Source organism: Leucopleurus acutus (assembly GCF_964270905.1).
Source record: "Leucopleurus acutus genome assembly, chromosome: 15".
In the NCBI taxonomy this organism is placed as follows: domain Eukaryota; kingdom Metazoa; phylum Chordata; class Mammalia; order Artiodactyla; family Delphinidae; genus Leucopleurus; species Leucopleurus acutus.
Genome location: NC_139157.1, coordinates 39,859,096 through 39,884,019, shown reverse-complemented (window position 1 = coordinate 39,884,019; position 24,924 = coordinate 39,859,096). Strand labels below are relative to the sequence as shown.

Genomic DNA, 24,924 nt, shown 5'->3' with positions numbered 1-24,924 from the left:
TACAACTGCTGTTTCCCACCAGCCAACTATTTTACATTCAGTAGTGTATATATGTCAATGCTACTCTCACTTTGCCCCAGCTTCCCCCTCCCATCCCATGTCATCAAGTCCATTCTCTATGTCTACCTCTTTACTCCTGCCCTGCAACTAGGTTCATCAGAACCATGTGTTTTTTAGATTCCATATATATGCATTAGCATACGGTAGTTTTCTCTTTCTGATGTACTTCACTCTGTATGACTCTAGGTCCATCCACCTCACTACAAATAACTCAATTTTGTTCCTTTTTATGGCTGAGTAATATTCCATTGTATATATGTGCCACATCTTCTTTATCCATTGATCTGTCGATGGACATATAGATTGGTTCCATGTCCGGCTATTGTAAATAGTGCTGCAATGAACACTGTGGTACATGTCTCTTTTTGAATTATGGTTTTCTCAGGGTATATGCCCAGTAGTGGGATTGCTGGGTCATATGGTAGTTCTATTTTTAGTTTTTTAAAGAACCTTCACACTGTTTTCCATAGTGGTTGTTATCAATTTACATTCCCACCAACAGTGCAGGAGGGTTCCCTTTTCACCACACCCTTTCCAGCATTTTTTTGATAATGGCCATTCTGACCAGCGTGAGGTGACACCTCATTGTAGTTTTGATTTGCATTTCTCTAATAATTAGTGGTTTTGAGCATCTTTTCATGTGCCTCTTGGCTGTATGTCTTCCTTGATGAAATGTCTATTTAGGTCTTCTGCCCATTTTATAACTGGATTGTTTTCTTGATACTTGAGCTCCATGAGCTGTTTGTATATTCTGGAGATTAATCCTTTATCTATTGTTTCATTTGCAAATATTTTCTCCCATTCTGAGGGTTGTCTTTTTGTCTTGTTTATGGTTTCCTTTGCTGTGCAGAACCTTTTAAGTCCCATTTGTTTATTTTTGTTTTTATTTCTATTACTCTAGGAGATAGGTTAAAAAAGATCTTGCTGTGGTTTATGTCAGTGTTTTTCCTATGTTTTCCTCTAATAGTTTTAATAGTGCCTGATCTTACAATTAAGTCTTTAATCCATTTGAAGTTTATTTTTGTATGGTGTTAGGTAGTGTTCTAATTTCATTCTTTTACATGTAACTGTCCAGTTTTCACAGCACCAGTTACTGAAGAGACTGTCTTTTCTCCACTGTATGTTCTTGCCTCCTTTGTTGTAAATTAGATGCCCATATTTGCGTGGGTTTATCTCTGGGCATTCTAACCTGTACTCTTGATATTTCCATTTTTGTGCCAGCACCATACTCTCTTGATTACTGTAGCTTTGTGGTATAGTTTGAAGTCGGGGAGCCTGATTCCCCCAACTCCATTGTTCTTTCTCAAGATTGCTTTGGCTATTCGGGGCTCTTTTGTGTTTCCACAGGAACTGTAAGATTTTTTGTTCTAATTCTGTGAAGAATGCCATTGGTAGCTTGATAGGGATTGCAATAAATCTGTAGATTGCTTTGGGTAGTATAGTCATTTTCACAATTTTGATTCTTCCAATCCAAGAACATGGTATATCTCTCCATCTGTTTATGTCATCTTTGATTTCTTTCAACAGTGTTTAATAGTTTTCTGAGTACAAGTCTTTCACCTCCTTAGGCAGGTTTCTTCCTAGGTATTTTATTCTTTTTGTTGCCGTGGTAAATGGGAGTGTTTCCTTAATTTCTCTTTCTGATTTTTCGTTGTTGGTGTATAGGAATGCCAGAGATTTCTGGGCATTAATTTTGTATTCTGCAACCTTACCAAATTCATTGATTTGTGCTAGTAATTTTCTGCTGGCATCTTTAAGATTTTCTATGTATAGTATCACATCATCAGCGAACAGTGAGTTTTACTTCTTTTCCAACTTGTATTCCTTTTATTTTCTTTTCTTCTCTGACTGCTGTGGCTACGACTTCCAAAACTATGTTGAATAATAGTGGCAAGTGGACATCCTTGTCTTGCTCCTGATCTTAGTGGAAATGCTTTGTTTTTCACCATTGAGTATGATGCTTGCTGTGGGTTTGTCATATATGGCCTTTATTATGTTGAGGTAGGTTCCCTCTATGCATGCTTTCTGGAGAGTTTTTATCACAAATAGGTGTTGAATTCTGTTGAAAGATTTTTCTGCATCTATTGGGATGATCATATGGTTTTTCTCCTTCAGTTTGTTAATATTGTATCAAATTGATTGATTTGCGTATATTGAAGAATCCTTGCATTCCTGGGATAAACCCCACTTGATTATGGTGTGTAATCCTTTTAATGTGCTATTGAATTCTGTTTGCTAGTATTTTGTTCAGGATTTTTGCATCTATGTTCATCAGTGATATTGATCTATAATTTTCTTTTTTTGTGATTTTTTATCTGGTTTTGGTATCAGGGTGATGGTGACTTTGCAGAATGAAGTTTTTTAGAAGAGTTTGAGAAGGATCAGTGTTAGCTCTTCTCTAAATGTTTGATAGAATTCTCCTGTGAAGCCATCTGGGAGGACCAATGTAATTTCTTATGAATAATGCTGCACCTTAATGAAACCTCTTTACTAAACTAGGTCCATCACTCAAAACATCCAGAAAATAGAGTATTTTTAGATAGTTTCTATTTCTCTATTTATAATAACAATAGAAGCAGAATTACCTAAATGACCAGGTGACGTCATCTTTGGACAACTTGGTGAGTAATAGATAAGTTGCGTAAACAGAACCAGCAGATCTGCAAGGGATACTGAATCTTCAAAAAGGAAGGAAAAAAAAAAGTTATTTTCTAGCATATGTTTACAACTTAGAAAAATTTTAACTAAGCTTCCATCCTCCTAATCTGGTTTCATAAAGACCGTGGTACAATTAGGGAGAAAGGGGCTATAATCCAAGATTATAGCAGGAAGAATAAATTAGACATAGTAAATTAAAAGATAACAAGGGTAAATGATGCAATAGGTGCTATGTGAAGGTGTAGTTTTACCACTTATGTTGAACCAATCATTTAATATAAACCTACCGTAGAAAGATCTATGAATCTGATCAGGGCTGTTTCAGTTTATTCAATTAGGAGCAGTAAAATTCAGCTTAACATGTTGGTCCAGCTAACTTACCTATATAGCACTGTAGAATAGAGGTTAGCAAACCTTGACCAGACAGTGAATAGTGTAGGCTTTGTGGCCAGTCTGTCACAAAGATTCAGCTTTGCTCTTGATGCACTAAAGTAGCCATAGACAATTTGCAAATGAATGAGTGTGGCTATTTTCCAAAAAAAATTTATGTATGCTGAAATTTGAATTTTATATATTTTTTCCCCACCACACATTAAGTTTTCCCAATAATTTAAGAATATACAAGCTAATCTTAGCTCAAAAACCATACAGAACAGTGTATCAGATTTGGTCTATGGGCTGTAGTTTACCAACACCTGTTATAGAAGCTTACATAAAAAATTTCTGGTGAAAGCACATGTGAATTAAAAGTGAATGCTGACCTATACTAAATACAGTAGGATAGATGTCTCAAAACTGAGTTTTGAGATGATCTGTGACATCTGATAGGCCAAAATGTTGCTGTCAAAAGTCAATTAAAAATGCTAAATAAGTTGGATGATAGACATAAATTTAAGTTAAACACCTGAAACATCACAAATATACATTAATCTTTCTATTTCTGTAAAGTTAACAATATCCTATACAACGACAGCTCTTTTCTTGAAAGTCATTTCTCTGCATGCCCACTATACGTAGGATTATATGTCAGTACCACATAAAAGTACATAAAACACTTTTTCTTAAGGAGTTCACAATCAACTTAACCATGGAGAAAACGTTTAAGTAAAACAACTAGGAAACAGTATAAAATGTTCAAAATGAAGACACTTTATAACAGGAATGGGAATATATAGCCATCATATCCTAATTTTGTAAGGCCTGCAAGCCAAGAATGATTTTTCCATTTTTAAAAGGTGTGTAAAACATGTCAGGGTCCTCAACACCATTCCCAGATTCGCTAGGAGGACTCAGAATTAAACATACAGTAATACCCCCAGCTATGATTTATTACAACAAAAGGAAACAAAGTAAAATCAAAGGGAAAAGGCACATAGGGTGAAATCAAGAGCAAACCAGGTACAAGTGTCCTCTCCCAAGGAATCACACAGAATACACTTAATTCTTCCAACAACAAGTTGTGACAACACATGTGAAATGCTGTCTACCAAGGAAGGTCATTAGAGAGTCAATGTGCAAAGTTTTTTATTGGAGACTGATCATATACATAAGCACTTTCTGCCCAATACATACCAGGATTCCAGACACCCAGAAGGAAAGCAGGTTTTCAGCTTCAAACACATTGTTTGTATTAAGAGTGGCTCACTGTGCCTAAAATGTTATTAGTTCTGGCAACAGTGAAAAATCCAAGTTCCTAGATGCCAGCCAAAGTCCAGCCTTGCAAGCAGCCCTTTCTAAGGATAGTGGTCTCTTGCTAATGCGTCAACTTTTTTGCACATGCATGCGTGTGCATATATACACACACAAAGAATATGTAACAGAGACAGTATGTGGCCCAAAAAGCCCAAAATATTTATTATCTGGCACTGTACAGGCAAAGTTTGCTGATGTCTACTCTGTACTATATTCCTAGAATAGACAAAAGTTTTAAGGAAAGTAAGGAAGACAACTAACAGCATGTGAATTCTGAAGGAGAAAACTTTAAAAATGGGACTTAGGGTAACAATAATATAGTAATATATCATATGGTACAGGGCTTTGCAGTTTATAAAATACTATTCCCAAACCTCTTCTCTGTGATCATCTCAAATATTCCCTGAGTCCAGCACTGATATTCTAGTTTTTACAGATAAAGAAACAAATAGTTCAGTGATTTGCCCAAAGATCTCAGCTAGTTTTTAGGGGAACCAGAACTTAAACAAGGACTTCCAGCTCTGTATCCAGATTTGGATCATCCAGTATATCTAGGATTTTGAAGGTCAGAGAAAAAATAAGGAAAACATTAAAGACAGGGAAAATAAAATTATACATATAGGAAGAAGTACATACTGAAAAACAAAAAAAAATAATAACACTTCGATATGTAAGCCTGTCAGCAGAACAAAAGGTACGTTGCTCAGTACCCTAGGAGAGACCAAGCCAAACCTCTAAATTTTAAAAATCCATAGCACAAATCTTACCATACCTGAACATATTCATATCTAATTGCACTTACCTTTTCTATTCTTCAGCTTTATAGGAAATAGCTTTCTGCCTTGTGTATAGATCAATAATCTTCCTAAAAGGCACAGCGAGTGAATGAAATAAATATATTGTAATTCTTGTCCTGAGTAGTAGGAAGTTTTCTGCTTATTCCCTTGAAAGAAAAACAATTACATTTGTTTTAATGCCATTATATTTTACAGTAGTTATTTCATTAAACAAGGCTGAATATTAAACAAGGCTGCAGTCTATAATGGAGACACTCGGTGTAAGTTTTTTTAAACATTCTTTACTGTTTCCCAAGAGACTTTAACACACCTAAATCTGAAGAAAAGCATTCATAATAAAATTTGTCAAACCTCAGAAAAGTACAACATGCATACAGTGTTCATTCTAAAACAAACACCATAAGATTGTTAGTTATCTCTCATTATAAAGATACTTCAAGTTAAGGAAGAAAGGAATATAAAACATTACTTATTGTTTAATTCTACCAATTAAAAGCCAGTACTACAAACGATATTTATAACCATGTTTGCAAAAGAAATTACAATCTCTAAAATACAGACTCCTTCTAACATATATCATTTATTCACTCATTCATCCATACAGTCGAGATCTATTGAGTACCTCTTTTATTTAAGACCCTGAACTATTTGCTGGTGTCAAAAACCAAGAAGCAGCATGAAACTGGGCTTCCAATTCAGAGTACGGCAAACAGCCTGATACACACAGAGCACAGCGAGGACAAGTAGGAGAAACAAAAGCTAGAGGGTAGCTGCAGCAGATCACATACGACTGAGCTGCAGAAAGAGTACGGGCTTTATTATAGAGGCAATTGGGATGATATTAAAGGGTTTCAAGCAGGAAAGGAATCAAACATGCATGTGGAAAACTGACTCTGATGGCAACATGGAAAGGTGAATGGAAGAAGGCCAAGGCTTAAAGTAAGACTCATTAGGAAAATCATGAACAAAAACCTCCATAAGAGAGAAGAATGGAGAACAGCAGACAAATGTTTAAGGAACTGAAATCAATATGCCTTAACCAGAATTACATGCAGACCATGAAAAGATTAAAAAATTTCTCAAGTTCCTAACTCAAATATCTGTGTACATAGTAAATTCTTCTTCTATTTAATTCTGAAGAAAAAATGTTTAGAAAGAGAATAGTGATTTCAGTCCTTGATATTTTAATATTGAAGTTGCCATGGATCTTCCAGATAGAATACTAAATATAATGAGTACATTGGTCTAGAATTCATGAAAGGAGTATAGACTTAAATATTTCAGAGTCATCACTTATATATATAAATATGTAATATTTGAAACCATGAGAGTGAATGGGCTCCTTCAAGAAAGAACAGGTAGACTAAGTTGAAAAAATAAATAAAAGGCAAAACTTTTGTGAGTACAGACATATAAAGAAAAGAGCCTTTCAAGTGACTAAGAAAAACTTATTAGATGAGAATGAAGAAATCAAAGAATGGTACTAGGAAGATGAGGGAAAGTGTCAAGAGAGGCGAATGCTATAAAATGAGGGCAAGAAAGAAGAGAAAGTTAATAATGGGAAGATCACTGAACCATAGAAATAAAAGCCTCATTTCCATGGTTGAGAAGTGAATAGACGGTAAAGAAATGGGACCTGGGTATATATTAAACACTTGGAAGGCCTTTTCTCTTAAGGGAAGCAGAGAGATGTGAGTTACATATGAACTTGCTCAGTTTTTTATATGAAAGATATGAGTAGGTTTAGAGAATGCAAGGAAAGGTATCAATAGAAGGGGAGACAAAACAACAAATGAAGCAATGTCCTGGTTCTTAAAAAAAAACAAAAACAAAACACCAGATGCAAACAGAATCAAGAACAGTCGAATAGATCAATCTGGAATGGAAGGATTACTCTTCATTGTAGCCTGGAGAAGGGAATACTGATAAGGGCATATAAATATGCATCTGAAGGTATAGATGCAGGACATTTGGGGATTTCATATCCAAAATGTTCCATTTTTCTAAGTAGGATGCAAGGTTTCCTCGAGAGAAAAGTAGGCAGGAACAAGGCAGGGGGTTTGATGGGACTGGTGAACACTGAAGAAAGAATATCTAAGTTGATTCCAAAGCAACATAAATAGCCATGGAAGCCAGAGAAATACATCAGTGCACCATCAATTTAACATTACAATGCTCTCTGTTCAATTTTCTGAGGACCAGAGATAATCTAAAGTTGAGTAAGCGCAGGCAGGAAACTCTGAAAGAAAGCAAGAATTTTGAAAGAAATGTCAAAAGAATGCAGTGAAGCACCCAGAGGTCTTCACTAGACAGGGAAAAAATCAAAGCCATGAAGGGCTGGGAGAATGGTAGAGGGGGAAAAAAGCTAGATACAACATTTTACTACTAGATTAGAAAAATTTATGAATTTACAGATGATAGAATATATATATCAACTTATATACCTTTTTTGTCTCTCGAAGTTCTGGCTTCTGTACTTTCTCCTCTACTACAAAATACTTATCTATTGAAACCTGTTAATAATTGGTCTTTGACCATTTTCCTTGAGTTAAGAATTTACTCAGGGATAAAGAAAATTATAAGATATCTTCACATTCTCAAAGAACTTAATATTTGCTTAGAGAAGTGACATAAAATAGAATGATAAAAGACATCAAATTCACATGGCAAGTTGTGTGACGTAAGCAAAAGGGCAATAAAAATTCACACTAGGCAAAGGAAGCTTCCTGAAAACAGTTTATTCTTTCACAATAAGATTTATATCATTGTAGGGGATTATGGATAGTGGCAGCTGGAGTAGGAATAACAAAGTATACAGGCACTGGTATGCCTTCTAAGAGAAGATTCATTTTAATCAATAACTAGATATGAGATTGGATAGATATATTAGGGCCAGATTATGAAATAACTAGGATATTTTAGCTCAGACTGAGGATAAGCAGAGAAGAATCACAGAGTGGGGTGACGTGTCCAATAATAAGACAGTATTTTATAAAACAGAAACTTTCCTCCCACTAAAATGCATAAATGGCTGATATATTCATTCTTTCTTCTTCTAGTGTATTATTGCAGCATAACACACTAGGACATATACCGTGGTATGAACTGAAGAACTGCAGATGGTAAGATTCACTACAATAACCTCAAATGTAGATCAGCTATAAAAAGTCATCATTATGGTATATCTTAAATTTGTGGAAAATATTTTGTATTAGCAAAAGCAATCTAATTTATCATGATATTAAAAAATAAATTACTAAGCTATTTTTATTAACAAAATTTACCATTTTTAAAATGTAACAAAATATCATACTTACCACAAGGCTTTGAATGTCCCAAAACCTCATCAGCTTTCATGGTCTTACACAACTCAAAGTACTGAACACACTGCTGAACTGCTGTAGTTATCTAATAAAATAATAGCTTATTAATTCCAGAAGTTTAAGTCCACAAGTCCATGTATTAAAAGAAGTTAGTCAAGGCTATAAAATATGCTGGGAAAATATTTAAGAAAAATATTCAGAAAATCTAGAATAGCACCTTTCCAGGCCATTAAAGCTCAGTCTCCCCAGTTACATTTTAACTATGGCATCATTCTGGGAAACACAGAAAATATTTGTAAACCAACAAATATAACATTGTCACAATGTTGGTGTCAAGGCAAAAATACAACTGTACTTTACATTTTATGGTGAAAGATGCAAAAGTTCTGGCCAAGACTTTAAAAATTATCTTGCCAATATCCCCAGCTCCCTTGCCTTTGAGTTTTTTCTTCCTACTTAGCCAGCAAAATGTGAACTGGATCTAGCCTTCATTTCTATCTTAGATACCAGAATTGCTAAAAACTATAAAAAAAGACTCAATCCAAAGAACAGTCATAAAAATTGACCTCCAACTTCTATACCCAGCGATTCTCTGATAGTCTTTATTCTACCTCCTTCTCCCATTCTTCTCAAGCAGAGATTTCCGATCTTCTCCCTTTCTTCTGCACCTACATACTTCCTGTAGATGCCCTCTCATTCTAACTCTCAAATAAAATAGAGGCCACCAGTGAGACAAGGAGTGATAACTGTTAGATCTGGTAATAAGAAGGTTTTTGGTGACTTTGAAAAGATCAGTTTCAGGGGAGTTTGGGGAATAAAACTAACTATAAGGAATAGGAATGGAAAATGTAAAGGCAGCTATAGTATAATTTTCATTTACAAGAAGGCTGGTTGTAAAAGAAAAAAACGAGTAAAACATAGGGGTGGGATCTTAGAGTCAAGAATGAATTCCTCAGGTTGGAAGGATATGGTCATGTTTAAGTAAATAGGAAGTTTGACTATGCAGGAGAGAAAGGATAATTGACAGAAAGGTGTCTAAGAGCAGGAGCAGCTAGGACCTAAGTGGAAGGAAGGGTTAAGCTTTAGATGGGAAAAAGATGGAGGTTGTGTGGATAGAGGCAAGTTCATAATCATGGAATCAAGGAATTGATAGATTTCCTAGTCTCATTCATTCTTATGGCCTCAGTTTCATGCAAAAGAGTTAACACGGCAGGATTTCTATCATTAGAAAGGCCTGCTTACAAGATTGGTCCTTAACCAGCATCTGGGAACTTGGATTTCAGGAGCTTCCCCCCATTCTAAGAACTGTACCTAAACTGTACAAACAATGTGGTTTATGCTGAACGTCTGTTTTCCTTCTGGGAATGTGGAATCCCTGGTGTGTAGCAGGCAGAAGGTGCCAACATGATTAACCCCCAATTTAAAAAGAAAATGGGCACTGAGTCTCTAATGAGCTACCCTGGTAAACAACATTTCACATGAGCAGTCACAATTTGACACTGGAGAAATTAAGTGGAGTCCTGTGTGACCCCACTGGCAAAAAAGACTCTTGGAGGCCCATGCTTGGTATCTTCCAGACTTTACCCAATGCGCCTCTTCCCTACACCAGTTTTGCTTTGTATCTTTTTTCTGTAAGAAATCATATCTGGGAGTACAACTATGTGCTGACTCCTATAAGTCCTCCCAGCAAATCATCAAATCTGGGGGTGGGCTTAGGGAACCCCCTTCCATATCTATGTCTTATCTAAATCAAACTTTAGGATCCAGATCAATAAAATGAAACTTCCCCCCAGAAATCTGGATCTCAAACTCGATATGACCAAAGAATGATAGACATTCAAATGAGTAAGTCCTCACCGAAACCCCTTTCAAAAAGCCAAGTCCTCTAAAACCTACACTCTAAATATAGTACTCCTGAGTCCACCCACTTATCCCAATACACTGTCATAGCCTTAATTCATGTTTCCATCATCTTTTGCTTGGATTACTGCAAAGCCTCTTAGGGGAGAAGTATTGAAGTAAAAACTATCTCCACCTAGCACCTTCAGCCCATTTTCCAAATTTTCCAAAGCCCTAATATGATATTACTTCAGTACATGAAAATCTATCAGTGGCTCACTAAACCCCCAGAATAAAGGCCAATCTCCTAAATTTGACAATAAGAACTTTTTAATGATCTAACATTAGTCTTATTCCTCTCGTCCTCCAGATGTCCCCCTCTGCAGCCACACACACACGCACAGAGAAATACATTTACCTGTGTAAAAGTCTGTCACCAAAAGCCAGTTCAACATGTGACCAGTCAAATGACCAATTCATTAAAAGCAAATCCACTAAAAATCTCACCAGTCAATGCACACCAACTGAATTTGAAACACATTCAAACATGAAATTAACAACAAACTCATTTTTATCTGTAAAAGGGAAAGGGCTTAAGATTCCCCTTAAGTAGCTCTTTCCTATTTTTAATGGAATTATGAGGCCCTAATCCTGCCTCATACATGAATGAAACAAACTGAGGTCAACTGGCACAGACCCAATTTAAAGCATCTAAGAACTTTTCAAAAAACATCATCCACTTAATATTAGCTTTCAGGGAACTGATTTTCAGGAAATTTCTCTAATACTAATTCACATTTCTCTTAGCAATCTATGTCCAGCCATATGAAATATGTGCAGTTTCCAAGTGTACTATGTGTTTTCCAATCCCTAAAGCCTTTAAACATGCTATTCCATGGCCCTGAAATATTTTCCCACCACTACCTTAACCACCACCCCTCTTTCCCAGAATAACACCTACTCATTAATAAAAAAATTTCCCACTATCCTTGAAAATGAGCAATTGTTCTATAGATAAAAACCAGAACCATATTTCTATATAACCATGGTTAACAGGTATCTAGAACAAGTTTAAAACCTTGTTAATCATGACATGTCAACAGATCTCAATGAACATACTTTTGTAAGCAAACCAATCAGTTAGCCTCTTTCTTCTAAAAGTCAGCCAACAACAGACACATTCCAGGAAATCTACAGTTGGCATGAACTCACTCTCACCTCTGAAAGCCCAACCTGAGTTCCAAGTTTTCCCCGAAATTTTATATTAACAATCTGCTTTGCCTAATTAAGTAAGCAATAAACTCAGTTTTATGCATTGTTTCAGATACTGAACAGTGGTCTTAACCCTCAATGATTCTGGAGCTTACATTGAGATTACCTTGAGGATTCTCATTTGGCATCATTCCATGGGGTCCTCAAAGAAGAGTGTTCACTGGGTCCCCAAGTCCCATACTTTGATAATCCTTCAGATCTGCCACCACGTGAGTCTGTCTCAACAATGATCTAAGCTTCAACTTGCTTCACTGAGTTCTCATTGCTAGATTTTATTTTCCTTGGATTTGTAATGAAATAGGTCTTTGTACAAAGTGGCCTTTTGTTTTGGAGGAGCACCATTTGGTCAATAGTTCTACTATTAACCTGCTTATTCTTCTGTGTTCATTTTGCTTTTGTTGTTATTTGTAGACTCTGAACTCCTGTCTTCTTTTGGTTTAGCTTGCATCTACTGAATATATAAAGGAGTGTTCATAGGAAACAAAAGGAGGCACAGTCCAAAAAGTCTCTAATCCAGTCAATCCAATCCAAGCCAGCCCTGATATGAGTGGCTACCAGCAGCAAACTCATGCAAAGGCAACTGGTCAAACTGCCTTGGGACTTCTACAAAAATTTCATGAGGACACTCCCTGACTTGTCAATTCTTGAAAGAGGGGAATCAATGATCATCATGTCACCAATCACACAGCCCCTCCCTAGCTTCTGCTTAGTCAGAACCTGAGACACCATTCATAAGCACACACTTTTGCCCAAAAGTATAGTGATCTGTTTCACGTTTGTCATGAGTTTATCTAAGGTGCAACCTCCTTGACAGAACTACTTCCTAGATGAACTTACTCTTAAGATCCTAATTCTTACACATAAATTGATAAATAGCAACAAACAAATGACTTTGAAAAACTGCCATTATGGAGAACTTTTGACGTGACAAATATACTTGAGAGGCTCTAAAGAATTAGAAGGCAAAAGAAAAAATAGCGTCTCTGAGAACTCAAAGTACTATCTCCAAGATAATCTTTCTCACTCTTTAGTTTACTTCCACTCAAACCTTCAAAAACCCATTCTTCCTTGCACTCATTTCTACTCACCTTTATCTTCACTACCCACTTAAACCCACTTCTGTTCCTTCTACTCCTTCCCATTACTTCTTACACATGCTATCTTTCATTTGAGAAGGGGTAACAATCACAGAAAAAGGTACATCTTAGAAGAGGGACAATCACATGATATAATACTCCCTTTAAATTGCAGGAGCAAAAAGCAGATCTAGGGCTTCCCTGGTGGCGCAGTGGTTGAGAGTCCGCCTGCCGATGCAGGGGACGCGGGTTCATGCCCGGTCCGGGAAGATCCCACATGCCGCAGAGCGGCTGGGCCCATGAGCCACGGTTGCTGAGCCTGCGCGTCCGGAGCCTGTGCTCCGCAACAGGAGAGGCCACAACAGTGAGAGGCCCGCATACCGCAAAAAAAAAAAAAAAAAAAAGATCTACAGTAGGTAAATTTAAATATTAAAGAGTCAAGTTGAGGGTATAAAAAGCGATTATCCTAAACCTTAGGAAAGACAAATTTGCTGTAAAATTCAGTATTTTATTTCATACTTATTCTCCTGCACTAGGAAATATGTACCAGCCAGCTCACTTAACTGTTAACCCCTAAGACTGGCGAGGCGGGGTGGGGGTAATATAAAAAACAGTAAGGTAGGGAGAATTTAAATAACCTAGCTTTCAATATTTTTTTTAAACAACTTTAAGAGGGCAAGAAAAATAGGAAACGTACTACATAATAAAGTCATTTCAGAAGTCATTCCCTTAAGGGTAAACTGGACAAAAGATTCAAATTGTTAAAAATAATAGTTATGCTGATAGCCAAAATGCTTTTCAATCAGTACAGATATTGCTTTAAAAAACTGATAGCACATACACAAATTATTTGTTGCCCAATGCTACCTACTGAAAATGTCATATATGCCACAGACAGAACAAACTGCACAAAAGAGTAGCCACTAACCCATATTACTTTTAAATTTAAATTAATTAAAATTAAAGAATCAATTTAGGGACTTCCCTAGTGGCACAGTCATAAAGAATATGTCTGGCAATGCAGGGGACATGGGTTTGAGCCCTGGCCTGGGAAGATCCCAGATCCCAAAGACAAATCCATGGAGTGGTCCAAAGTTCCCACTGCAGATATACAAAATTTTTTGTTTTTTTTTTTTAGATATACAAAATTTGATCTTCAATTCTGAAAGGAAAATGGGAACAAACACACATGGCATCCATTTTCCCCAATGTTTCTTTTCAAAAGTTGGGTTTACTTTTTAAATTTTATATATATATATATATATATATATATATATATATATACACACACAAACACACACACACACACACACACACACCATTAAAAAAAATCTCTTGATATTTTGGTAAATTTAGGAAAGCTTTAAGAGAAAATGAGGTTTAAGATGAAATCTCATGCAAGTTTGATTAATTATGAACATGAAATATTTGAACAAGTTGATAGAATACTGAAGTTGATAATGAAGTAACTATTTGTAGGCTAAGAATTGGTTATAGTATAATTCACTTTCCAAATAAGGAATGGATTTTAAGAGTTAATCTACAAGAAACATTTGAAATACATCCACTAGGGCCTATGTCATACCAACAGTTATTTATATGTCAAACCATAAGAGGGAAAAAATTCTTGGTTTTTTCTCCTTTTTCTATTCTTGCAAGATCACTCTAGGCTCATATGGCAGTAACAAATTTCCAGTTAAAATGGGAATGAGAGAAATGTGGAAAGACTTTCAGTTTCTCTAAGGATTTTTAAATACCTATTACCTCTACAAATAAATTCCCATCCTAATATTCAACATCTCCCTCTTCTCCTTTCTGAAGCCTAATTCTCAAACACAAAACAATTATTATTCTCCTTTCTTCAATTTATGTTCTACTGCAGTCTTCCTAAAATTCACAGTTCTAGGAATCTTTCCCTTTACCTCACTCAACTCAAGATTCTACCTAACTACATAGAACGTATTTATTATCTCAAAGTCATATTAGTATAACTTTAATTTCACAATTTTCATGTTTGTCAATTAATTGCTAGACTTGCTGATTTCAGTTCCTTTCAGTGCCCTAACATGCTGTTCTACTAATAGCAGTAAATGCAGAAAATTTTATGAATATATTTTACAGTATTAGTTTATATTTAGTGTAATTTGAATCAATTTTTGCAACTACAAAAGCATTTACCATTCTGAATTTTATCATGCAACTTTCAGTTAAAAGCATGGGTAAATTTTATAGAACAAACTCCCCTACAAACAACTGATCTGAATTAAACTATATGATAATATTGGGTTGGCCAAAAAGTTCATTTGGGTTTTTCCATAATGTTACAGAAAAACCCGAGCGAACTTTATGGTCAACCCAATACTTAATATGGCTTATCCCAAAATAGCTAGTTACCAGCCCAATTTACTATGAAGTTATATATTTCCTAACTGTTATCCTGACAGTGTTTTAAGTCTCTACTTTTATCCTTTTATGTTCACAGAATGGTAGTTTAAAAGTCACATAAAAGGGGGACTGCTTCATTATCTGATATTAATTAATCACTCAACTTTGCACATTCAAGTTATTACATCATATATCTTTTTCTGATATTTCTCAAGATAAGAACAGAAATATAGACTTACCAGAGATTTATATTTCTTTTCAATAAGTCTTAGTACTGCAGTTCTGCTGTAATATGCATGCTAAAATTAGGAGTAAAATGGTATTTAATATTCAAGCTATACCATTCAAAATCTATTTTTCCTGTAACATTTCTTTAACATAAATTACACAATAACTTAGTTTAAATTATTGTAATCAGGGTAAAACACGTTTTTCTAAGTACAATGGATTATGAGCATAGCAGTCATAAGAATGAAAATTATATTAAAAACTGGAGCATTTACTGACAGACCAATAGAAAACAATCTACCCCTCAGTTGTGTCCAGTTACCATGCTAAATTACTTTAAAACCAAAAAAAAAAACCATGTCTGACTACCAGTGTATGACAGAGCCTAAAGTAAAGATTAAGAAGTGAGGGCGAGGCGGGTCGGGGGAGGAATCACAACTCTCACAATGAAGAGGGTACTGTACTGTTTACACATGCAGAAATCTGCCAAGGTTGAAATGCTCTGAAGGGACAGTATCTTAATCATTCTCTGCCAGTCATATTTTAAAAATGATTCGAAGTGCCAAAAAACTCTCTCCTTAGAACTAAACATGGATGAGATTAAAATATGATTTTTATGCATTGTACAAAGGGGAAAATTTACATGAATATTACTTATGTTCGATATCATTAGCCTTCAATGTAGTTTATTTTACTTTAAAAAATTAAATAATAGTCTGTAAAAATCTATCAAAATTCTGGGGAATAGAATTTAATTAAGTGGGGTTTGGGTTAATTGAGGGTTAATCAAAACCCTGTGTGTTTTAACCCTTGTAGCTTAAAATGTTTTAAAAAACCATTAATCTTTTTTTCAGGTTTAGTAAGAGAAACATATTGACTTACAATTAAACTATTGATCATGTTCTAAAACGAAAGCCTCATAGTACATCCCTTAGACTGGAGTTGACATACCACAACCCTCAGGCCAAATTCAGCTGCCCCCGATATGGTAAACAATGTTTTATTGTAACATAGTCACATCCATTCATTTATATATTACCTATGGATGCTTCTGAGCTACTGAGAACTGAGTAGTTGCAACAGAAACAGGACAGCCCACAAAGCCAGAAATATTTACTGCCTGACCCTTTACGTAAAGTTTGACAACTTCTGCCTTAGATAAGTGGAGGAGAATGTGATAAATTTTAATAATACCAGAACACACTTGGGGAGCTGATTTAATAATTTTCCATTGGTTAGTTTTCCTGTAATGTGCATCATTCTCTTAAGAATCAAGTGCTGACAATAAAAATGTTAAGTAAAAAAAAGTTAATTATAAACACTTAGAATATGATTTGTTAAAATTCACCTGTTTAGGTCTTTTTTAAAGCATACAACCACATAAAACAAAATCTTAATAGCTGTTATCCCTGTGTTATAGAATTAGAGAAATGTAATTTTATTTGTGCTTTTACATATTTTGTATATTGTCTACAATAGTGGTGTAATTTGATAATCAAAAAAAAAGAAAAACGTCAAATGTTAGATGTGAGGAACAAAGGGTTCAGGTAAAATTAAGCTGAGCAAGCATTTATCAAACATATACTATGTGTAGGCCAGGTAAGTGCTAAGCACCAAACAGAATTATGTTTTGGTTAACTGGGCATTATTATACAGTCTAGATAAACGGCAAAAAAAAAAAAAGAAGAAAGAAAGCCATCAGCTAGATAATGTCCAAATCGTGCTCAGCAGTAAATGAACATGTTGCTGCTTTGCTTTGCATGGTTTGCATGGCAAGTCATGGTCCCATTCCCATCCTTCCCCACTGCAACAAATACAGGTTGAGAGGGACCAAGATGTAAGAACACGGGCCAACACAGCTATGACTACTGCCAGACACAGATCACTCTTATTCAACAGCAGATGAGGGAGGTAACAGTGTAAGAATCTTTTAATATTAGTTTCAGTCCTAAGATAGTGATCAACTCCACAGGAAGTCACGAGCATTCAGGCATTAGACACATTTTACAAACTGCAATTTCATTAAGTGTCAAATGAAGAGATGTTTTCAGACCTCTAAGCCAGAGAAAAGTGAGCATTGAACCCTTATGTTCTACCACATCTGCTTAAAAAATTCGTAGCTTTTAAACTAAGACATGATTTTGGATAGGTCATCAGTTTAATAGATTCAAATGAATTCCCATTAAAATCCTTTTCTGACTCTGTCACCTAATAGGTAAACCATCTTGAGCAAGTTACTTCTCTATCCCTCAGTTGCTGCATCTGTAAAATGGGATAATAATACCACCACCTATATCATAGATTGTTATAAGAATTAAGTGAGTTAACACGTGTAAAAGTGACAGAACTCTTGGCACACAGTAAACATTCAAACAGCAGCTATTCTTTGACACAGTAGAGCAATACACAAAGAAAGGTAATAAAACATTCCGTATTTCCTTACCATCCACTTTTTGAACCACACAGCCTTGGTATCAACCAATGCAAGAAAGTATATTGGATCCAAAATCTTTTGTGAGACAAGATGGCTTTGATCATGTTTAACTGATAATAAAGACAAAGTACTCTCCACAATTTCTTCCATATACCTTAAAGTTTGGGAAAGAAGTGATTTTTAGAAAAAAACAAATGCTATATATATGTAATAGTGACATTTTATATTTATGGAATGATAAAGTAATAGGTAATCTTTAGAAACATCATTTTTTAATATTTCAGTAAATAGCAGGGGTGAAATTCACCCCCAGTTTTCTCTGCTCTAAAAACTTATGTTCTACTTCAACACTGGCTGTCCAAATTTAACTTTCCTTTTTAGACCCACAGTTACTCTTACAACCTTATTAAAAATCTTAGAACTAAAAAGGGAAAAGTTTAAAGAACATTCAAGGAACTTGACCAAAGTAGCGAAGACCAGTAATGAAACAGCCTGAAGCTACAACAGCCTCTTACCTTGTTGTGATAATTAAATGGTATAAAATGGTACTTGCATAGAGCCATTCACGTAGCTAAGTAAAAAACATGAAAAGCTAAAAAATAAACTAGTAAGCCTTTCCCAACCACGTAAATCAGTTAAGACTGTCTCTACTCTCTTTGAAATGTATATGGACAGTAACACTCCTAATTTTATACTGGCATAAACTAGGGGGCTTACTTTTCTGGGTGTCGAATCCAGAAAGATGGAGCCTCTTTCTGATATTCATTTAGAAGACGAACCTATAAAACAGTGCATAACCGTTCTCAAGAAGTTAGAATTCTTAAATATAGAATTAAACAGAAATAAAAGCATATTATAGAAAATGAATACCTTTTTAAGTAAGTGGATCACATTAGGATTACTTATATCTATGCCAGTTGAAAGAGTAGGAATATGATTTTCTCTAGAAAGAAAGTATAACTCCAAATATTTAGCTAAAAAGAAAATATAAAAATAAGGTTATAATACCATTCATTCACAGTGCTTTCTGAAACAGTTATTTCCTATCCATTTTCTTAAGTACAAACTTATAAATTTTAAAAAGTATATAATAAACATACCTAAGCTTTTATAAATTTCCTTGGTCATATGTAATGGTGAAAGTGTAAACGTCTGTGCATAGAATTTTAAAATCCGGTCCTATGGAAATGAAACAAGATTTGTATCCAATATTCTTTCATCATCTATTTTTGTAAGAATCGTTTTCTACATAGTAAAAAAAAACTTAATAAACACAAGACCATTCAAAAATTTCAGTAGAAATGTAATTAAAACGGCACATTCTTGTGTTGGTTGGCAAAACGTAAAGTCAACCAAAACTAAGAGTCAATCTAATACAGCAGTATATTGTTGTAAAATCTGGTAATAGCAGATACAGACATGGGGAGATGGGGTGAAGAAAGGAAACAATATAATTTGTTACAATATAATTTGTTACAATTTGACACAATGTAAAGGAGTCAAACAAAGAAACAGTAGGAGTACTAAATGTAAAACAAAACAAACAAAAAACCCCACTCCTTTCCAAATCCACTATTTGTTTTTTTTGTTTTAATTGCTCACATAGGAAGATTAATTAGATTGTTAGGACTTCAATAATTTTGCCTATTCCCAAGAAAAATATTATATTCCAAAATTTTACATTATTAAAACGTAAAATAGAAACTACCACAATGTAAATGAATTAAATGAGATAACAGATGTAGTCAGTACCTGACACTCGTAGGTACCTAGAAATGACAGCTTATCATTTTAATTATACCAACTTTGATGGGATTGAGCCTAACAGTGAAATGCAGTTTCCCATTAAAAAAATAAAATTCCCTCAAATGATCTACTCTGAAGAAAAAAATAACCTTGACTATATCAAATATTAGATGAATACACTTACAAAAAATGGTTACCCAAGTGACTAAAAATATATTTCAACAACCCAAGAGGTTCGTACTGAACACAGGATATTAAATACTTTGGGAAGTTTTCATATTTGCAGCAATTGGTAAGTATTTGTCATACTTTTCGAACACTATAGGCTTCACTCAGTTACATGTAAGAGTCCTTTAGAGCAGCATTCCCCAACCTTTCTGGCACCAGGGACCAGTTTTGTGCAAGACAATTTTTCCACAGACAGGAGGGCGGGGATGCTTAAGGCCATAATGCGAGCCATGGGGAGTGGCAGATGAAGCTTAGCCGCTCACCTCCTGCTGTGCGGCCCAGTTCCTGGGGGTTGGGGACCCCTGCTTTAGAGTAGAAAACGAAGAAACAGAATCAAACTCAAGAATTTGGGTAAAGCATAAGTTCTAGATGAAAAGAACACCATACCTTGTTTTCTATTCAAGTTGATTGGTTTTATTACCATTTCCCCTCTATGACAACGTGTTCCAATTTTATTGCCTTAAGTATCCACACTGACTCTTGCTGAATATAATGGACAAATCAGGTCACTTACATTGACCCAGTAGGATCTTTACCATATTTATAAAAGGAATAAAGGAAACCTATTAGACCACTATTATGTCTTTAAGAGGGAAATTTACAATTTCCTGTTAGAATGCCTTGAAATGTTAAAAGATAACCCTGAACTATCTTTCTCCTTTGAAGTTCCTGAATCCTTGAGTTTTTAGAGAAGTCTGCCTCACCCTCTGGGGTTAGTATGGTTGAACTGCATCCAGGTATTGGGTAATTAAACACCATTTCCCCCCTTATAAAAATAACAAACCACTTGTTTCTAAACCACTTCTGTTTACCAGTATGTTTTCATTGATGGAAGAGTAATTTTAAGTAGTAAAAAGGTACTGAGTTTTATTTTTATTTGTATTAACTGTTTACTGTCTGTCTCCTCTTCTAAAGTTCTATGAAGACAAAGGCTTCTGTCTTGCTCAGTGTTCCCAGCATCTGAACTAGAATGATGTACACTGTAGGTGTTCAGTGCATATTTGTTGAAGAGCTGGAAAAATTTCTTTTTTACTAATACCTTTAAAAATTCTATATAAAAAAGCTTATCAATTTTAAAGCTAATGTTTTTCTTCACTGACACATCATTTATGAAGAAAAAGACACTTAAAAAAACCTAGTTTGGGGGACTTCCCTGGTCGTCCAGTGGTTAAGACTCTGTGCTCCCAATGCAGGGGGCCCAGGTTCGATCCCTGGTCTGTGAACTAAGTTCCCACATACCACATCTAAGCCCACGTGCCGCACTAGAGAAGCCCATGCGCCACAACAAAGACCCAGTGCGGCCAAAATAAATACATATGTACATACATAAAAAATCTAGTTTGTAGTTAAATGTGATGCTGGAATACAGTCAGGATTTTTTTTAATCCCATATAATTACTGCACTTTTTAATATAATCTTACTTTTCAACATAGTGTTTCTGAGAAGTCATATGTGAATCATTTTTTTTTTTATATATAAAATAACTCTCTACTGACTAACTTTACAGTTTTGGGAATTTTCTACATTAGTTTTATAATTCATCTCAATTATCTTCTAAAGTGTTAGCTTTACAGTTTTCTAACTTTTCTTTTTAAGCAGTTAAGCAATCTCTAACACTTAACTGCACAGGGAAAATGCTTATTAATCCTTTAGAATAAATTGTAATCATTGTAAGTTCAAGTCTTCATATATCATGAATTCTTTCAAAAATGCACTCTTTCTTTTAAAATATTTTTCTTAATTCAAAAACATTGACACAGATACTTGGATATCCCTTTACAAGATAAAACAAAATGCATAAGCTAACATAGTCTATTATTTGGCAATGAAGTATGACACTGACCAACCATACTTTGAATCTAATCATGACATAGTAAGTTAATTCCTTTAAAAAAAAAAAATCTTGACAATTCAAAAGCTGGAGCTGAAATTATATTTGTGTTACTATTAAATATTTGAGCTACTATTAAAGAAAATTATATTCCATTTGCTCCTAGAATAGTAGGGAAAAAAACAGGAATTCTTAACACTTCTGTAGGCATTTCCTTACACTAAATACAGGATCAGGATCTGAAAGATACACTGTCAGTTTCTCACAGAGAGTGGTCCAATTTTCACAGTTCAGTACATCAGACGGAGGAGCTGAACATAATGTCTGCAAGGCTTCATATCTCACCTATAATTTTTTAAAAGAATTTTTATTAATACTCAGCCACCAAAATAATAGCAATTCTCCAAATATTTAACAAACATTGAAACGCAGAGTCTGGATAACTGCTCTAAAGAGCCAGTTGAAAATCAGAGGCCCTTTTATAAAACAATTCTTGATAATTCATTTTTTAAACTGTTAAGCAGAGAAACTAGTGTTTTAATTTTTGCTTTACATAAAATAACCTAACTATATTAGGAGATTCTAGGTCACACGTCTAAGGGGAAGAGGAGAAGGGATGGTAGCCAAATCTGAATCACCAGAATAAGGTATTCCAGTGTCTCCTCCACAGACTTTCCTCACTTGAACAGACCCCATAGGTGGTCCCACAGTTTGAGGACTCTAATTCTAAAACACTGCCCAGTTATGTCCCTGGTGAAGCATTCCCATTCTAGGATATATGAACAATTCTCACAAAGCAATTAATTTGAACTTCTTTTTGCCGCTACACCATATTTTCTGACCTTCTAACCACTGAGATAGGGAAAAAAAAGTGATTCAGCAATGTGATGCAAAATTGAATTTCTGAATTTTCACAGAAATCTTATTAAGTATTCTTCTCAAAATTCAATCAGAATTAACTCAGGACAGTATGACCCAAGGGACAGCAGTGGCAAATAGCTCTACTCCAATCGTAAGTGGAGTAAAGCTTCTCCCCCACTCACTCTCCAACTAGTGAGTAATAACACACTGATTCCAACCTGTTCCTCAAAATTTGGTTGTTCCTCAGCTGAAATAACTGAAACCTAGTAAGGGGGAAAAAAAAATGAAGAGTCAAAGAGCTAAGACCTTAGGACACCAAGCACTCTGAATGTGTCAAGGTGTCAGTTTTCAGGGTGTCAAGTTTTAGGTGAAACAAATAGAATATACATGTGTTTAAAATGTCTATATATTCATATGAAAAACTCTTAAATACAATTTTATTTGGGATAGGCATTAGGGGGACTATGAAGAGAGTTTAAACACATTAAGTAAATTTCTCCTTTTCAGTTAATTTTTAGGACAAAACTCCATTAACAATTTACTATTTGCAGAAGTAGAACAAAGGTTTCTGAACAAGTATAAATTTCCAAATAATCCACTTAAACTAAAGTCAATAATATTGTTATCATATAAAGTCAGGTCCCATTGCCAATCTGTTGAAACATTTACTAAAACCTAGAGAATAAATCAGAATGTGAAATGCTGAGAGGGGAAAAAAAAAATCAGTGGGAGTAAATCATAGCTATTCACTTAATTTAAAATGAAAAGTTGAAGAAAAACAACGTATTTCAAAAACGAGACCAAATGGCAAGATATAACAGATGTCTGAGGTACTTCAAAAATCCTATAATTTTCTATTTCAAGTGAAACAGAATGACTTTCAAATGAAATAAAACTTCATAAACAGTAATTTATACAATTATTACAATATAAAGAGGCTCAATTCAATAAAATTGCTTTTTAAAAATATTTTCTAATAAATGAACATGTGTCAAAGTTGCTCACGTTTTCCAGAAGTAGAAAGAGGATTAAATGAAGATTATTTTCTTCAAAGAAATCACTAAAATGTCACATACAAAGCAACAGTGAAGGAACAGTTTGGGAGAAACTGCTCATAAATTCATCCCTTGAAAATTGAAACCAGAAATAAAAATTTCCTCTTACAAACTGTGAGAACTCTCTAAGGAGAGCCTCTCTTACTCTGTGACTTTTCATTTCAAGACTAGAAAGTCTAGCAGGGATATCAGTCTAGAACTTTCATGATATTAAAGGACTATCTTCAAGAGAAATAATCCAGCTGCTACTAATTATAATCTATTTATATATATATATATATATCTCTGACTGAACTTAACAGTTTTCCTTTAAACTTACCTCTTTAGGTTGCCCAGGATCCAACTGGTCTAAAATTAACTGTAATTTTCCTTGACAAAATTTATAACTCTGTAACACAATTAACAGAAGGTTAATTCCTTCATTCATTTAGTAGACTTTTAGAAGTATTGTTATAAATGATTTTTCATATAACTCCAAGCACAAAACAAATTCTGAAACAAGAGAAGGGGATGATCTATTTTGATTTAGCAGCAAACTTAGAATTTTTGTATCCCAAGGCATTTAAATGAGAACTTAATGTCCCAGTAGGACAGTGTACTTTCATGTATATGAGGTTATCATTTGCTGAGCAAATGCAACATATAGAACATTATAAGACTCAAAAGATATAAAGCTAAAAATGTTTTGTACCCAGGAATCTGAGATGTATGAAACAAAGGTAAAACAACATAAACAAATAAGAAGGCACTGATGGTACCCTAAGCATAGCTATGATGCTGCTTGAACTTTTCTGTTCCTTTTCTTCCCTGTGCTTCTCCTTAAACTTTCTCCATGTCTCCTCTTAGGTGAAGAATTCCTAAAGTAAAAACTTCTATCTAGAAAAAAGTTTATAGTAGACCATAAGCTGTTTTAGAAAAGGAATCTTTTTCTTGCCAAAGCAATTTAAATAATACCTTAAATAACCACCTAAAAATAAAAGCTGCCATTATTATGTAACAAGCCTCGTACTACCTCAATTCACAATGACTCTGAAGTATGAGAAATATGAAAACCAAGTCACCCAGCAATCAGAACTCAGATTCCCATCTTCATTAGAGACCCTCTTCTCTTCACTGTCTATACTCTCTTGAGGTGTTCTCATCTAGTTCTTAAATACATCACAATGACTAAAATTTATCAGTCACTTCATCTCCAAGGTAACATATATAATTATCCTTTCAACACTTCCGCTGGATGTTTAATAAGCACCTCAAACTTAACATATCCAAAATAAAATTCTTGATTTTTTTATTCCAAACCTGCTCCTCCCTCAAACTTCCCCATCTTGGTAAATAGTTCTACCATCCATCCATATTTTGTCTTAAGTCAAAAATAGGAGTCAATCTTGACTCCTTGCTTCCTCTCATTTCCTACATCCAATGCCACGACAACTCCCAA

General features: G+C 34.7%; 1 protein-coding gene across 1 annotated transcript in view; it reads right to left on the bottom strand.

Moving 5' to 3' along the window:
• Nucleotides 1-24,924, bottom strand: part of TBC1D32 (TBC1 domain family member 32) — a 179,136-nt gene that overhangs the window by 127,574 nt on the left and 26,638 nt on the right. Inside the window, exons 5-14 of the mRNA XM_082855382.1 lie at nt 23,806-23,874; nt 21,790-21,915; nt 18,865-18,943; nt 18,635-18,738; nt 18,482-18,543; nt 17,774-17,918; nt 15,342-15,401; nt 8,525-8,615; nt 5,213-5,353; nt 2,646-2,738 (exon numbers count right to left, since the gene is read on the bottom strand). Coding sequence (XP_082711508.1) covers nt 2,646-2,738; nt 5,213-5,353; nt 8,525-8,615; nt 15,342-15,401; nt 17,774-17,918; nt 18,482-18,543; nt 18,635-18,738; nt 18,865-18,943; nt 21,790-21,915; nt 23,806-23,874 — 970 coding nt within the window. The remainder of the gene's footprint in view (nt 1-2,645; nt 2,739-5,212; nt 5,354-8,524; nt 8,616-15,341; nt 15,402-17,773; nt 17,919-18,481; nt 18,544-18,634; nt 18,739-18,864; nt 18,944-21,789; nt 21,916-23,805; nt 23,875-24,924) is intronic.